Source organism: Carassius carassius, chromosome 30 (assembly GCF_963082965.1).
Source record: "Carassius carassius chromosome 30, fCarCar2.1, whole genome shotgun sequence".
Classification (NCBI taxonomy): domain Eukaryota; kingdom Metazoa; phylum Chordata; class Actinopteri; order Cypriniformes; family Cyprinidae; genus Carassius; species Carassius carassius.
This window is the reverse complement of record NC_081784.1, coordinates 23,329,427-23,348,055: the sequence shown is the minus strand read 5'-3', so window position 1 is coordinate 23,348,055 and position 18,629 is coordinate 23,329,427. Positions and strand designations below refer to the sequence as shown.

Below are 18,629 nucleotides of genomic sequence, written 5' to 3'. Positions count from 1 at the left end.
TTTTCTTCTAAATGGTCCAGTGCTGAGTGGCCAGACAACTTGATATTCCAGGCATTGTTACTGGCGCCTTCCATATATGCTTAATCAAATGAGGAAAAAAAGCCACATTCCACTTTAGAAGCATTAATAGCTGAAAGAATGCTCTTGAAACAATGGAATTGTCCATGTGAAATATTTCTTAGCATGCAGAATTTGCAGTCACACTGCAATAGTTTAACTATCCATGGTGTAGATTTTCATTGCCTACAAACTTAATGCATTGGACCCCGACACGATGTGCTAAAAACTATGACAGCGGGCACCTGTGGGGCAGATGTCCTTCGACCCCATTTTAATCCTTCCTCTCTGTCTTACAAAACAGCATGGAGTAAGGTCATAATATCATAATGTCAGTAAAAATCCCAGGATGTCTTTCGAAAAGAGTAGAGGTGTGACCTCGGCATCCTGGCTAAATTTGCCCATTGGCCTCTGACCATCATGGCCTCCTAACAACCCCCATAACTGCTGAATGGCTTCATCACTCTGTCTCCTCTCCACCAGTAAGCTGGTGTGTGTTGGACGTTCTGGCGCACTATGACTGCTGTTGCATTATCCAGGTGGATGCTGCACACCGGTGGTGGATGAGGAGATACCCCCTGATAATGTAAAGCGGTTTGAGTGTCTAGAAAAGCGCTATATAAATGTAAGGAATTATTATTATTATTATTATAGTAATCGATAAACACTGTAGCTTAATTTGATCACTTACAGTGTTACCATGTAGTGCCATGTACTATGGTAGTATATTGATACTATTCTTTAAAGAATACATTTTCCATGCTACATGCCAAAAATATAATTTTGTTTGCATATCACAGTACATTTTTGTCTACATACAGTACTGTTTTTGAATGGGACTTCTCTAATTCTAACAAACAATAATTCCAGGTGGTAATAACATTTCCCCGAATTATTTCTATATTCATTAACTGTAGTATTTACACAACAATCCAATGTTTTTCACTTAAAAAAGAACATCATAGTATTATGCAGAAAAAAAAAACAAACAAGAAGAAGAAATCAACTGATACGTTTACTTCAATTCACTCAAAGTTAATTTTTCTCGAATGTATCTTTGCTTAGGTATGACAACTGTATCCTTTCCTTGTTTTATTTACTATTTAACTAGACTATAATCTTTGTATTCTATAAGATTAGTATTCAGGTACTTCAGAAGAGTACAATGATATTTGGCAGGATATGAAGATCTATAAACGTATAGATTTATAAATGCACATTCAAGGAACAGCATGTCAAATGGGACCTGCAGAAATGAATACACATTTGTATAAACAAACACAGAAACAAACGAAGACAGACACCTGAGGTTCTTTCACGCGGACAGCAGTGCGCACTGGAGTACTAGATCAGCTGCTGTGTGTGTGAGGTCAGAGCGTGGCGCAGTGGGTCTCGCGCAGCGGCGAGCGCGGCTCTGCGTCTGAAGGGAAGCTCGCCGTGACAAAGCAGGCGGAGTCGGAAACGCGAAAGCCCTGCGCTCATTATTCTCCCTCCCCCGCCGGAGGTGTAAACGATTGTGGTGGAGCAGCTCAGGGAGCCGCCGTGATCGACTGCCCCAGAAAAGCGCTGCGTTAACCGGACGGAGATTCAGCCGCCAGACGGTCGCCCCGTTGTTCTTGCATTGAAGCGCATCCAAAGGAGCCAGCGTGACATTACACGAGCTCTTCTCTTTCTTCTTAAACAGAGGACGAATTCCCTCAGTCGCCCCAGGAATATTTCCCTGGATATCTACCCCAGAAATGGACGGTTTCGCCGGTAGTTTAGGTGAGTGCGTCTGTCTGTGTGCTGAAATGCTGACTATTAATAGATGCGTCTTCTGCAGGCAGGACGCAACAGTGGAATGTCTGTATAGCCGCGCTCCTCTGACACTGCATTCGTGGGCAGAAAGCTATAATGAGAGCAGCGTTGTGTCAAGAAACTCATTCCACGATTCACGATGGCTGTATATCATAACCCTGGTGTTTCTTTCCGTTGTTAAACTCTGTAGTGATTGCTCTGAACACACAACACACCGCAGTTCACGCTGTATACCAGATCTGCATTTCTCAGGGAAATAGCTACCAGTGCTTGCTTGCAATGAAGCAAAAGGATAGGGTTAACCTTACAGGTACTTTATGCTTAAATGTGCTGGGTCAGAGTGTCATAACACTCAGCTAGCTTCTTATGTTCTTTTGTCAGTGCACGAGAATCGCATTATTGGCTTGTGCGGCCTTTTGCAATAACGCGGCATGCATGCTACAATAGTTAATGTATAGCTAGAAGACCAGGCCTAGGAAGTCACAATGAAAATGCAAATAAATTCAAGAAGAGACCAATCGCAAGTTTTAATAGTGACGCAGTCGACTGGGTCAGACTCCACCTTTAATCTTAAACAATTTCTTCAAAATTATATGGTTTATAAAACCAACATAGCACACCGAGGCTTAAATTAACACACATAATGTTGCTGAATGAGGACTACAACCACGATATTGTGAGTTTATGCTTGACAAATCTGTCATTATTTGCAGCAACTTATTCATTTATTTTGCAAATCACAATGACTTTAAATTACTGTGGGTAATTTGGATTTTGGAACAAAACATGAAAGTTATATTAACCACAGACCTTGATTTACTAATAATTCAAAAGGAACAATTATAAAAACACAGGAAATTCATAAGGAAACCAGCAGTGAACTGGGTCCCCTTTTAAGTTAATGTCATGATTCATCTGCACAGAAGTTGTGTTGTACAGAAGAAGAAGAAACAAACCATCTATGAATAATGAATAGAGCGGCAGTGGAGGCTGTGTGATCGTGGTGTTGGTGGTTTTAGAGCTCTGGCTGTCAGTGGAGATTATTTGGTCAGATAACAGTCCATGCCAGAGACACATGAGGCAGCAGGAATGTATATTGTGTTTATGAAGGGTCCACTCGTGGTTTGTTAATGTGCAGATCTGTTGATGTACTGAGTCAGTCAGACGTGTCAGATGGGTTGCTGGAGGTAAAGTGGTCCGGTCTCTCAGATAGACAAGTGTAATTGCATAATGGACTGAATGTGTTTTAACACAGAGAATGACATGACCAGCTTTTATTGCTACTCATAAACCACTTGCATGTTTGCTGAAGCAGTCTATTTGTGTTACAAAATATTACAAGGCCTTTTCTGTTGGACAGATTATCAGTTCAGTATGGACTCTTTTCACATTTCCGGGTTTAGCAGAAGCAGAAGTGGGGTAAAATGTAAATAGTTGCGAATGGTAGACTGCATCAGATATGTTTTTTGCATTCCCCTTTGATTATATAGCAAAGAAAAAAAAAACTTTACAATAGTGTTTTCACAACCCTCACAAAGAGGACAAATAGAGAGGGATTGATACTGGCACTTTTTTCTTTTCTTGATTCAAAGGTAATGTAATGCAAAGTATAGTGTTGTAAATGTACATGCATTAAAAAAAAAAAATATATATATATATATATAATGTATGCTGATAACCATTGAAATGCATCATCTCAGTCTGTGAAAAGGGTCAATTTTACTGCTTGCATAGTATTTAACATTTAATAATGCAATGTATAATAACATAAAATAAACCACATTAAATAATTAATGTAAAATTTATATATATATATATATATAATAATAATAATATATAATAATGCTTAATTTTTAATATTTTATTTTATATATTTATTTGTATTTTATTAAATGAAATGAATACAAGCAGATGTATAATAATAAATAAAATCCTGTAATCAACTACTTTAGTGTTTTGACCTAACACAGGGTTTTAATAATTAACAGATAATATAGTTGAAGTTGAACTTAATTTAAAATAAATATTTTCATCGATATATACACAAACATAAGCAACTCTTAAAAAAATCAATTTTTTAGTTACTTAGAAGTATAAAAATATGATTTAATTCATGTTTCAAATTCATTGTTTTCTGATGCTGGAGTGCTTCATTTGATTGGAACAGTGTCAGGTCGTGTGGGATTTGCCCTGTAATAGTTTATCTGAGAGCGGCTGTTTGAATATCCTGTCATGTAACGGCTGATCAATGAAATTCTGTGCTGATTATATAACTTGATTCTGTTGCTTGGTTACGCTCAGAGGAGGGTTTGTCCTGCTCTGAGTTACCTTGGTGATGTCGCAGTGTCTGGCAGGGATGCGATATAAAGTAAAGGGCCAGTGACCGACAGAGAAAAGATTCAGTCTTTTCTGCAGGTGTAGTAGGCTAAAACATGGAAAACTGGAAAACTTTATTTCGGGCCTGTTTTGAAATGGCAGTACAGTTTTATGCATATGGAGATTATGCTGTGGTCTGAATTATTGGACATGACTGCTGCTGAACTGCAGTGTGTGTGTGTTAAAGTCTCTGAAATATCCTACATTGCTCAGCAACCCCCCCCCCCCCCCCCCTTCAACTTTTACCAATAATTTCTATTTTCTCATTTTGCCCCCATAAATAAACTATTTATTTTTTTATCTATAAATAAGCTAGTTGTTATCAAAGTACATAATCTAAATGCATTTTATTATTCTGTTGAGTTATCAGTCAAATAGTAAGCTTCCTTTATTTTGTACAGGCTTTGATTTCCCCGAAACTGCTTTTCTAATGCGAGAGGTAAAGGTTTCAGACACAGAAGTGCACCAAGTGTGTAGAAAACCAGATCTAGTATCAGTTTTGCACGACGGGTACATCCGTCAGAGAACGACCGCACGCAACCCTGGCACAAACCCTGGCGCTTACCCTCTTGTCACCTCTGTGTCTGCGTCACACATGGCACCGGCTGAGATTAAACCCACTCTTTCAAAGTTTTCAGTATGACGTGCTGCTCCGTTTGACTCACTTTAGTTCTTGGAAGATCTAAATGTGGTTTTTGAAAATGTATAATGTGGTTTTGGTCATGACGAAAGAAAAGCAAAACTTGCACAGCTAAACTCGAAAGATGTGTGCATGTAATAGAACGCGGACTGATTCCCTTTCATGACACCTGTGATATGGGTGTGATAAAAGGGAAATTCTTTCAAGTCTTTTCAGTGTGCTGAGATGGCATCAGTTTTTGCCCTGCACCCGATTAGCCACCTAACTGTCAAACTCAAAATAAAAATAGCAGCTGCCTCAGCTCCTTCCACCTCCAGGTGCATTCCCCACCTCTATTGCTCAATCCCAGGCCTCTGTGGGGCCGTGTGCGGGTTACTCCGCTGTACCAGGCCGGTGTGACCAAGAGCTCAGGCAGGATAACCAGATGGTTGCTGGTTTAGGTCCTGTAAGGTTCGAGCTGTGACCTAGTGTGGCCTTGATTATGGCACTGTTTTCCACAGGGGCATTCACACTTAATGCAATTTGAAGTGAAAATGCAACCAGAAGCTATTTGTTTTCAGTTACAGTTGGTGACAGTTGACAGTTAACTACCTGAGTTATTGGATAATGGAATAAAAAAAGATAATTGCCATCTCACAGCTCACACTTTTTTTCCTTAAGCTGATGATACACGGGACAAGTTTTTGAGCAATGTTGCCGCTAACGTGCAACCAGATGAGACGCAGATGCGAGTATCCAGTTCTCAATGTGGAAGTGCCCAATAGTGTTGTCACGGTACCAAAATTTCAGTATTCGGTACCGATACCAGTGAAAATCCACGGTTCTCTGTACCAATTTCGGTACCAAAGAAAAACACAAAATATGCTAATGAAAAAAGAAAACACTTTTTATCACTAAAAATAAAACCAATGCCATTCTTTATACTTATTTACAATTGTGTTTACATTTTTTCTACAAGTAATATAATTATAAAAAACAAGTTTCACCCAAATTGAATTTGTCTTTTAATTAATGAAATTTAAACATTTTATTTTTTGGTAAATAAAGGGGGTTTGCTATTAAAATTAAAACATGGAAGAAATATTGTGTGATTTATTTCTTTAAAAAATTAAGTTAATTTTTTCAACAGTAGAAGCAGCATCACTTACATTCTACTAAATAATAGTAAAATTTCTAGCACAATGCCTTTATATAAAAATGTACTTTACTTTTATTATGACACTGGTTTTACTCAAATGAAATGGTAAAATGCTTGTGAACAGTTCTGGTGATGTTGTTTATGTATTTCTGTCCTCATTGAGATGGCAAATGCTGAAATTACTGCAAGTGTCATGTGCTTCAGTCTATGTAGTAAACAAACTATTCTTTCATTCACACAGAGACGCACAGAACATGCATGAATCAGATTTTACCCAACTTTTGTGGCTTAACATTTACGGATACTGGTCCATATGGAGATTTGATTTGATTAATTTATGCTAACTTTGACAAATTCCGTGACTGTCCATATTAAAATGTACGTTTCATTTTCATGACTGGATTTTGAGATTCCATCCGCGTTTTCTGCTTCGCGGAAATCATAGCGTTCGGACTGGGTACTCGGTACCACCGGTATTTCGAGAAACCTGGTAGCATGACATTTTAATTTTTTTAGTACCGACTTGGTACCAAAGTACCGGGTCTTTTGACAACACTAGTGCCCAAGCAACATTGCTCAAAAAAGGTTGCCCTGCAAAATTGCTAAAAAAAATTGTGCATACATTACAATAATTGACAAAATACATAAACATACAAACAACTTGCATGTGTAAGCAAGTAAAATAAAAAAATAAGTAATAAGATCCTTGTGTATGTGCATTGATCTTTCAGTTTTACACTTTTGTTTTCTTGCGAACGCTCACACACACACACACACACACACACACACACACACAAATTGATGGTTACAAGAACTTTGTTTCACATTTGAGGGAAGGCTGTTAAGATCTATTAACATACATGTCTATTAACATTAAGATGAGTAGCCTGAGATCAAAATGATGAAGTTACTGTTTAGGGCAGTACACTTTATTAACTGTTTTATTTTGAGATTTTGATCTATTTTGCTTCCATGTCTTCTTTTGCTCTAATGGAAAGGACATTTCCAAAACACACATCAAGGTGCTTGGTTTAAGCATACTACCCTCGTTTGATTTTTTTCTAAATTAACCGAAACAACCTGTCTGCATATTTAAACTTTTCAAGGGAAAAGACTCTTGATGTAAGTCATTAACTGATAACTGGGGAAGTTTCTGTGGTGATATGCTGATATTTTTTTATCCTATTCACCTGCAATGCCTTTTGTCAAATATATGCAAATTAGCGCATTTTAATTAGGCTACTTAACGCCTCATTTGCATATCAATGTGGCGATTCTGATGACGTTATTAATTGTTCTGTACTCACCTATTGTTTCTCCATTAAATTAGCCTATATGCCCACAATATATTGCCTAATATAAACTTTAGCTAACTTATTACATGGTAGCTCATGAGTCATGGATGTTAGCAAGACAAATTAACTATATTTGCCTTTTGAATAATTAGCTGTAAATTCGAGGCAGAGGTTGCTTAGTCTTTTGTTCATGACCACTCACCTCCATAACAAGACAAACACAACTGGAAAGGAAGAGAGGGCTTCACTTCCAACGGCCTGATGATTGATGTTACACTGTACAGCACAATCCACATGAATGTCCACTTATTTGGCCATTTCTTTATGACAGAAATGCTATAGCCACTGTAATTTCTTCAATATGAGTATATCAAAACATTTAAACTTAGAGCGAGGGTTTAAACTTTTAGTTTGAAATCGATTAATTTATTGATGTATTCTGTGTTTGTGAAGGTTTATAAAAGATTTCCCTTAGAAATCTGTTAAAATGGTGCACATTGAGTTCCCAGATGAATGTTACAATAAACCCAAACTCACAACAGATGGGGTTTGACTGAGACGCTCCACACATGTAAATTATAACAGTTTGTGCGGTGCAGCATTTACTGTAAACGGAGCCGCTCTGAGACGCATGCACATAACCTACACACATGTACATAAGCAGAGCGCATGTATTAAACCTGCATTGCATTTATTTATTTATTTGAATAGTAGTGCTTGTGAATTCACAAAAGCATTATGCTTTATTATGATTTTAAAATGGGTTTTATATATCATGCAGTCTTGAAAGACGTTCTGATAATGTGTTTCATGGATTCTCATCCGTGGAATGCGCCACTTCCGGTATTTTGCCGGTTACTCGACATGGCAAAATGCAATCAAGGATTTTTTTTAAATTGAGTACTCTAGTTGAATCAAGGAGTCGTGACAGCCCTAGCACTGTGCTAAGCTGGTAGGCCAAGCTGTTAATTTGCTAAATGAAAGCTAGCAAAGAAAATGTTTTAGTTTGAACATTAGCTCCAGTTTGTAATAGAAAAAAAATCTACTTATTTTCATTATTAAGCATTAAAGAACAACCACTATGTCAAAAGTCCAGATTCAGAGACCTCCAGCGATAAAACTGTATATCCACAATAAGGACACTGCAATGTCTTTGGACAAAAGCATCTTCTAAATGACTGTTGACTTATTTATTGGAACTAGCTAGTTGCACCAGTGCGCTGGCTTAGGTTTCTTATTCAAGGAAACATTACAGCATGTCTTTGTGTGCTCAGCTTTCCTCAGTGTTTGTGAAAACCCCAAAAGAGTCAGATGCAAATAAATTCTAATGTCACCAGATAAACACAATGTGACCTCTGTGAAGGCTGTAACTGTATGTGAAGACCATATCATTGTTGAAAACCCAGACTTATGTTGGTTTGTGATGAATGGGTCTCCAGCATCGCTCACGGTTCATTTGTAATGTGTCATACCAGGTTTTCTGCGCCAGTTTCTTTTGGAAGTATCTGATTGTTTTCATTCTATATGACATGTGATGTGGTTTTGGTGTGTTTGTGATTGCATATGGCAGTTGTTAATGTTAAAGTGTGTGTGAGTTGCACTTGGAAAGACAAGTTGAGGATCATATTTCAAAATTCCTTTTTTTTTAAAGAAAGAAAGAAAAAAGATGGAGGGAAGCAGGACACAGACAGACAGAGAGAGAAAGCAAAGGGAGGGAGAGATCCGGAAAGGGACACACGTGTGCCCAAATGCTTCCAGATGCTGGAATGTTGCCTCCCAACTTTTTGCATTCCTCATTCCCTTCTTCCCTCATAACAATGGATGAGATTACAGCTGAAGCACGAAGAGAAATATGTGTATGTGAGTTTGGACAGGACGGATAGATGAAGTGTGATGAACTGCAGAGCTGTAGATGTCCACAGATTCCAGTATATATGCACGTCCTTATTTTGTGCTGCACACTGGGTCCAAAACACTCACCTAGTGCCAAATGTGAGTAAAAGCTGCCTTTGAGTACGTAAACTAAATCAGTCGACAGGTAGCTGTTTAGCTGCACAAACACACACACACACACACGAGTAGAGAAATAATGCAAAATACAGTTCAGTCAGAGTCTTGGGCCACTGGATACCGTTTGTAAACATCCATACAGTCCAGTGTCACATCCTTTAATTTGAGTAGTTTCTCAGCACAGGACACTCGTATGGTCCAGTCCAGAGATAGTGAAGGACTGTCTGGAACTTCTCCCAGAAGCCCACGTTGTATCTCGATTTCTTTTTTGGTCTGTCATCCATGTTTGTTTCATTTCTGATGAAAATTGCCTGAATACTCCATTGCATTTCCTCTAGGGTTCTCAGGGGAAAACAGGAAGTAGTATGATTAGTCAACAACAACCTCTGTTGTCTGTTTTTTTTTTTATTTTATTTTTATTATCAAGAAACACACATACACACGTGCAGATGAGTATGTAGTATTTGAATGTTGCCATTATGGGTGGGCAGTGTTATATTTTGATTATTAATTGAATATTGAAAATAAATGGATAAATCTTAGTTTTTGTTATATTTTTTCAGTCATAGGAACCATAGCAATCATTTCAACCAAACTCACATTCTTAGCCCATTCACAAAATTTTTAACTAAAATATAGCAAACATGATTAAATTAACTTTTTCACAAATTTTCATTTACACTAACGTTCATACATATGGGGTTGGTATGACTGTTTTCAAATTGTTTTTGAAAGAAGTTTCTTATGCGCAATAAGACGGCATTTATTTGAACAAAAATACATTAAAAAAGTAATATTGTGACATTATTACAGTTTAATATAGTTGTTTTCTAATTTTAAAGGTCATTTATTCCTGTGTAAACGAAACAGTGATACTTTTTTCAGGATTCTCTGATTTAATAGAAAGTTCAAATGAACAACATTTATTTCTGTCACTTTTAATGCACCCTTAAATATCTCTTTTATCTATCTGACCCTAAACTTTTGAGCGATATATGTGCATCAATATAAAATATGAAGCTTTATATATAACTAATTAAAACATATTAATACATTAACCATTATAAAAAATATTTTTGAGTAATGATACTAATAAATAATTGCAAATCAATGTATTAAAACTGATTAAAGAGAAATTCATCCTCCTTAAAGGGTAACTAAACACCTGGTCAGAGCCTGACTCCACCCACTGACAATATTTGAAAAATGCTGAAAAGTGGGCAGATCACAAGGGCGGGGCTGAGCGAGTGCGGCGTGAACATGAGACCCGCAGTGACGGATTGATTGACAGCTGCTGTCAGAGACGCTAAAATGGAGAGTGACTGTAATGACGCAAGTAGCTTTGCAACAGAGCGATCATTTGAAGTAGAGGACTTTTCTCACCTACCTTCACCTGAAGTGGAGGATGTCGAGGTGTCTGTTCATATCAATTCGAGCAACTGGCTCAAACTGCGGTCTTAACTCCCGCATCACGTCGCTTTTCAGCGCGAGCTGTGTGGAGAAGCCCATCTCCACCTCCATTGCGTTGGAAAAGCAATCCCGTGTAAAATGCAGTTTGCACACTTCAGCTCTAGGCGGGAACTTACGGTCTTCCAGGCCAAGTGCATGCAACCACTGGCGCCTAATTTTAAAGTCTGCTGGAAAACTATGCAGTCCAGCAGTGCTGTCACAACCAGCAACACACCTACGTACCATCCTGACCACTGTACTAAATACAGATAAATCTACACCAACTTGAAGATCTAAATAAATATATAATTGATATGCTAAATAGATGCTATAATAGTCTATCCAGATGGTTTCAAATCTTGCTATTCCAACTCCTGACTCACTACAGTGGTTTTGACAAAACAAGATGGTTTTATACTGCCAAGGGCGTGGTAGCTCATACCAAGGGGCGTGGTGAGCTTACGTCACCTGCCACCGCTTACGTCACTTGCCACCGCAACATCCAATAGGAAAAATCAACTGCAGTAGCCACCGTTCAACCTGAAGAGGGCAGCAGTCAGACATTTTTACACCATATATTATAGAATTAAAACACTTTATACTCAAATGTCAAAAAAGTTACCTGAAACAATGAACAGCACTAATAAAGCCCCAATCTTATAGATCAGTAACTAAAAAAAGTTGGTTTAGGGTTTAGTTACTCTTTAACAAATAACATACTGATTTAAGATTTAAGAGTTAAATCAAAGATTATCTTATATTAATTATGTTACTTATTTTTTAATAACAACATATTTGTAAATAAATGAGAGTATTTAAAATATCATGCAACCCTAGTTTCCATGTTTACTCTGGAAGCTCATGCACAGAAAGTCTATTAAACACACAAGGCTTGACTGATTTATTAGTCCTGGCCTTGGAGCCAGCAGCCATGGAACTGAGAATTGAATCCAGTCAGTTCAACTAATTTGAGATCTGTTTTTCTCTGTTTCTGGACCGTGCTGGTGAGTGGTGAACATAAGGGCCCAGATTTTGGTTGTGGCTGTATTATAACCTTAATCAGGGATTAATCAGGATGTGCTGTCATCCCTCACGAGTGTGTGTGTGTGTGTGTGTGTGAGAGATGGGGTTGTAATCTCAGGGTGGAGATAAATCCATATGTACAGTAAAAACAGCCTGTTGTCTGAAGTGGTACAGGTTGGATTAAGCTAATGGTTAGGTTTGGACACAGTTATTGGATGAGGTTTCAGGCAATCTTTCCCCACTCACAGAACCCATTCAGAGTTTTTAGACACACGTATTAAGTTCAAGATGCACATGGTCATGAAAAATACCATCTGGGTCATGTGTGTTATGGTTATGACTCTATAAAGGGTCCATGAGGTGCACTAAAATTTGTGTTAGGAGAAACAGTTGTTTACAGTGTTGTTTTTCTTTACAAACCCATCTAGGCACACACACACACACACACACACACACACACACACACACACACAAATAGGTTCTGTGTTGCAAAGGACAGGTGTGCACTCAGCGGGAGCTGGGTCAGTATTAAATGTACTGCTATAGATGTGCCAGATTATCTGCTTTTCAATTAGCTTGCCTTCTAAAGTCAATGGCTTAGTGTTTTCATTTGTGCTGCTCTGGTTTTTAAATATTAAAACAATATTCACTCCGTCACTTAGCCCCCTACATGCTCCAGATTCAGCCCAAATAGTCTTGTTTGTTTGTGCTTCTTTTGTGCTGGTTTGTGCCGGTAATATTTTCTTTTGTGCTGCTTTGGTTTTTAAAACATTAGACATTACGTTATATGCAATGAAGTCAGCCCTCCCACATGCTCCAGAGTCACCCAAAGACCTATAAAGAATTTAGTCAAAATGAAATAAGATTAATATATTGATATATAAATGACCTGAAATAGCAACAGTAAAGGCAATAATATGATCTTGCTTCAGTTCATAAAGTATATCCTATAGATGGGATTTTCAGTAAACGAGTGATTAAGGTGAACACACACACACACACACACACACACACACACACACACACACATATATATGATGAAATAGGCTACAAACAATGTTATTATCAAAAAAAAGTATGTTAAAATCAGCATTGCTGGTATCATGTTTTCTTGTTTTAAATCACATAAAAACCAAATGGTGTTTTATTGGTTATAAATAATGTAATCTGTGATTTGAATATTATTTTTAAACATGCAGCAGCCGTGAAAACAATTATATTTTATTTTTTGTAAGCGTCCCAACAGTACATGACAAGGCCACAGGATTCTTATGAACAAGCTGGAATTGAGTTTGTGGTTGTACAGAAGACTGGGGAGAATTGACTGATCAGATGAAAAGGGTTTCATGGTTGCCCACACAAACAAATATTAAATCATAAACAAATTTTTCTACATGAACAAAAAAATCTGAAAAACATAGCTCTATTTTAGTTTTTCCGTTTCTTAAAAATAAATAATTAAATTATATTTTTAAATATATAATAATTGAATAAATGATACAAATAATTAAGTGAATGTGACTATTTAATGTGATTTGGTTTGCCCTTTAGATTTTACCTTGTTACTTCAATTGTATTGTTAAAAAATACAGTCATAAAAATTTCAATATTACTGGCAAAAAAAACAAAAAAATTAAACCGCACAAATGAAGCACAAACAATCGAAACTATTTGAGAGTGAACTCTCAATGTCCATTAAATTATTACTTTAATATCAAAAAAAATTAAGCGGCACAAATGAAAAATTTTACGGCACAAACGATTTGTTTTGGAAATTTACATAACCTTAGAATATCATGGAATCATCACAATGTTTACTCAAAATTTACTCCAAACTATTTTAGGATGTGCACGACTGACAAGACTAGTCTTGTCTAGATTGTGAAACTTCTGCGAATGACCACTTCTCTTAATCGACAGGAAGTGAACTGTACTTGACTGAGGTCTTTTTTGTGTGTGATGTGCTGACGGATACAGTAGCTCACTCTACTGCTGTGGGTTACTGTGTCTCTGTCTCTCTCTGCCATGCTGTGCAGCTTATTTTTAGCCGTTTTGTCACTTATAAATCACAAATGTGCAGCGTCAGTCACTTTCTGCCATCAGACGCCTCCAATGCTATTCTCCTGAAATGCTAAACTGTACCACACGCCGGCCAACAGTTGCTCCCCTACACACACAATTGGGTTACACACAAAATACTGAGTACAACTGCCTAGTAAACACACAAGGTTGGACTTCATAATTAAGCTTAAGTAAGCTAGTGTGGTTTAACCACAAAAACTGTGTTTTAAATGAAATAAACATACTTGGATCTGGGGCTGTGCAAAAAATCGAATTCGATTTTCATGCGCATCTCATCAGTAAAGACGCTCCTTTAATTAGAAGTATATCTCCAGCACATGCGTTCAGATCAGGGTTGCCAGGTTTTCACAACAAATCCTGCCCAGTTGCTTCTCAAAACTAGTCCAAAACTAGTCCAAGCACGTTTCCAGGAGGTTTCCCGATAAAAAATTGCTTTCCGGAGTTAAAATATTCGTTTTTTGGGCAGGGTTGCCTTGGAAAATTTGAATTTTAGGGGCCTACACATAGACGTAATTCACTGACAACTAACACAAAATCGCTTTCAAAATCGACAAAGAATAGCCTGCGATTTTAAAATCGATTTTGTGTAGATTGTCAGTGAATTACGGCTCTGTGTAATAAATGCCAACCAGTGTTGCCAAGTCTGTGGTTGTTTTTTATGTCCGCGGGTCGAAGCGACAATACCAATAACCTGATATTTAGCCCCTTAAATGCAAATTTTACTAAGGCAACCCTGCCAAAAAAACGTATATTTTAACCCCGGAAATACATTTTTATTGGGGAACCTCCTGGAAACGCGATTGGGCTAGTTTTGGACTAGTTTTGAGAAGCAACTGGGCAGGATTTGTGTGAAAACCTGGCAACCCTGATCTGAACGCACATGCTTGAGATATACTTCTAATTACAGGAGTGTCTTTACTGATGCGAAGCGCATGAAATTCGCATTTCGCATCCAAAAACTACTGCAAAAACAAATATGCCAAATATTACCTGTTTAGGGCCCTATGAAACGTTTTATTTTTTATTCACATATGTTTTATTGTTACCTAATTCTGTGTTTTAGCATGTGTAATTATTTCAATGCATAAAAACAACTTAATTAGTTCTTAAAAATTCTACACTACAATAGCCTTATGTGAAATGTTTTTTTCTCTTCAGAAATTCTGTGTATTTACATTTTTCTGGTTATCAAATGAAGGCATAAAACATTCATTTAATTTATCTTTTAATTATTTAAAATTAAGCAAACTTCATTTTTTGGTAAATAAAGGGGATTTACTATTAAAAATGAAAAACATGGAAGAAATGTTGTGTGATTATTCCTTTAAAAATTATGTTCGTTTCTTTTTAGTAGTAGTGGGCTATGTACATTCTGCTGAACAATAGTAATAGATTTCTGGCACTCATACTTTTATTTTGACGAACCGTTACAGTTCTGTGTATGTGATACTTCAGTCTATGATGTGATATATGATGCTAGTTTTACTTAAATCAAACGGTCAGATGCTCATGAAGTGACTCTCAGAGGAGTTCTGGAGATGTTCTTCGGAGCGAGCGGAGGTGAGCACAGCACAGAGAAGGCAAACAAGCAAAGTGGCGGAATCCGAATTAAATATAAACAATATATCGATATATACGATATGTCAAAATCCATATCGTGTTTAAAAAATATCTCGATATATTTTAAATATCAAAATATCGCCCACCCCTACTCAGGACTGATGTAGCTGAGATTACATCCCTTGACTAGAGACGAGGAAATTTAACAGTTCTTAAAAACTTTTGATAGGATGGCAACAGCATGCAGATGTCCTAAACTATGACCCACTAGGCCATAAAATTGGTTCCTCCGTAAATGGGAAAGGACTATGACAAAGTCAAGGAGACCATCCTTGTGCAGAGACTTACTGCCAAAGGTTTCACTCCTCTGAGATTGTGCCTGATGAGACCCCCATGAGCTGCGTGTGTGGGTAAAAGTAGGCCTGGGACGGTTACTGCATTACCGCAATACCGCGGTCACGTGACGCCTACCGCGGGTCTAAACCTGTAACCGTCATCACCGCACAAAAAAAAAAAAAAAAAACATTGGCCTGCAAATCTGAATACCTTTTGGCAGAAGTCAAATGAACCATTTTAATCTAGATTAATTCCAAGATTACAGTGAGATTAATCTAGATTAAAAAATTTATGCACCTCTAATAGGCTAATAGCATTCCATTTGTATTGACTATTAGGCCTAGAGTACCTGTGTAATGTCTTGTAGCCTATATATTGAATTTCATTTCATTTTACTAAAGCATAAAATACAGGCGGATGACTCATGAGAAAGCCAAAAAAGCAGGACCTCTGTTTTTAATTGCACGTGCTTATTCTGCTTAACACAATTCTCTCATGTGGTTGCGCAGCCGACAATTGCGCATTTAAGCTACTATTCCATCGAAACATGGCAGAGAGGGCTAACTTGGTGGCAAAGCCAAATGTCACGTCGCCAATATGGGCACATTTTGGCTTTGAACCTGATGAAAAAGGACTTCCAGGCAATTTTAATGAGCCCATTTGTAGAATTTGCTACACAAAGATTCCGGTATCACGTTCAAATACGTCCAACCTGAGGACGCATCTTCGAATCCATCATCCGGCAACATTTGCTGCCCTTGGGGGCACCACAAGTGCTTCGTCTGAAGATCGGCCCACAACCTCAGGCCAGGGACGACAGCTGTGCATCGCAGACTCGTTTGCTAAAGGGACTAAGTACCAACGCGACAGCCATCAGTGGCGAACCCTGACGGATAGTGTGACTCGCCTCCTAGTGGAGGAGAAGTTGCCATTTAACTTAGTCGAGAAGCCAGCCTTTAAGGCGATGCTACAGGCCTTCGACAAACAATATGTCCCCCCTGACAGAAAATACTTTTCAAAAAAGGCAGTACCAAAGAAGTATATGAAAATGAAGGACAGTTTGACACGCGAGTTAAAGGACGCTGACTATTTTTCTATCACAACAGATATGTGGTCAAGCGTTAATATGATGCCCTATATGAGCGTGACAATTCATTACCTGAACACCAACTGGGAGCTGAAGTCAAGGTGTTTGGAGACATCCTTTATGCCAGAAAGTCACACAAGTGATAACCTCTCAGAGGCTCTGCGATCGGCTCTTGAAGAATGGTCTCTGGATGAGAAGAGGTTGGCTTGTGTCACTAGTGATAACGGAGCAAACATTGTGGCTGCGGTGAGAAAACTTGGATTGGGATGGCTACCATGCTTCGGCCACAACCTCCATTTAGCCGTCACTAACTCCATGAATGCAGAAAAAGAACGCACTGCCCGGGCCATGGGTTTGTGTCGAATGCTTGTGAACGCTTTCTCCCATAGCTGGCAAAAGAAACAACGGCTTCAGAAAGAACAAACTGAGCTGGGCCTGCCTCAGCACTCCTTAGTACTGGTAAGTTTGAACTCTCTTCCAACTCTGTTTTTGGAAAGATTAACTACAAATAGGCTAGGCCTGTGAGATTTAATTCAATATAATCTATAAATAATCTATTGTAGGCAATTAAATATTTAAGTATGTGATTCTGAAATTCCATTTTCATTAAAGGGCCATCGAAAAAGATATCCAGGCTTACAATCACGGCAGTGTGTGACACTTTGTTAAATTAAATAGCATTCGTTAATTTATAGCCTTGTACCACACTGAGACCAAAGAGCACATGAGACATAGGCCTATAAATTAATATAAATATGTAAAAATCTATAATATATATAAATATTATTTATATTATATTTTTACATATTTATATTAACTTGGCCTATATCTCGTGTGCGCTTTGGTCTCAGTGTGGTTCAAGGCTATAATTTAACGAATGCTATTTAATTTAACAAAGTGTCGCTGCTCACAATACCGTCATTGTTTTTTTTTTACTTATAAATATTATTTATATTTATCTTATTTATAAATATTATTTATATTTATCTTATTTATAAGTAAAAAACAACCACAATATTGTTAGCAGCAACACTTTGTTAAATTAAATGGCATTCGTTAAATTATAGCCTTGAACCACACTGAGACCAAAGCGCACACGAGATATAGGCTAAATAAATATAAATATGTAAAAATATACAATATAAATAATATTTATATATATTATAGATTTTTAAATAATTTATATTAATTTAACCTATATGTCTACATATTTATATTACTCTATATGCCTTCGTTAAATAGCCTTCATTAACCACTGAGACAAAAAAGCACACACGTAATATCTATGTAAATTTTAATATAGCTAAACATGTACAAATATGTAATATAAAATATAAATCATATTAAATATAATTCATATATTATATAATATAAGTAATATAAAAATATGTAAATTTAAATAATGTTAAAGCAAAGTCTATCCTAAATGTGTTTTAATTTGTTCACAGGATTGCCCCACCAGGTGGGGAACAAAGCAAAAAATGATTGCGCGCATTCTTGAACAAGGCCCTGCCATTCAGAGGGTTTTGGATGACCGGTGCACACAACACCTAATTCCGACGTGGCAGGACATGGAGGTCATGGAATCGATGAATGCAGCCCTGAAAAATGTTGCCGATTTCACGGATGCACTGTCTTCTGAGCGAGCAGTGACTGCATCCTCTTTGAAACCGGTGCTGCAGCTAGTCACCGAGGATCTGCTGCTCCCCGCTGAGGAGGACACCCAATTGACGCGCAACCTGAAAGAAAAAATGTCTGCCGTTTTGATGGAAAAATACA

The 18,629-nt window shown here is 37.5% G+C and overlaps 1 protein-coding gene across 1 annotated transcript in view; it reads left to right on the top strand.

Moving 5' to 3' along the window:
• The first annotated feature begins 1,353 nt into the window (after positions 1 to 1,353).
• Positions 1,354 to 18,629, top strand: part of LOC132110932 (echinoderm microtubule-associated protein-like 4) — an 83,652-nt gene continuing 66,376 nt past the window's right edge. Inside the window, exon 1 of the mRNA XM_059518042.1 lies at positions 1,354 to 1,821. Coding sequence (XP_059374025.1) covers positions 1,797 to 1,821 — 25 coding nt within the window. The 5' untranslated portion in view covers positions 1,354 to 1,796. The remainder of the gene's footprint in view (positions 1,822 to 18,629) is intronic.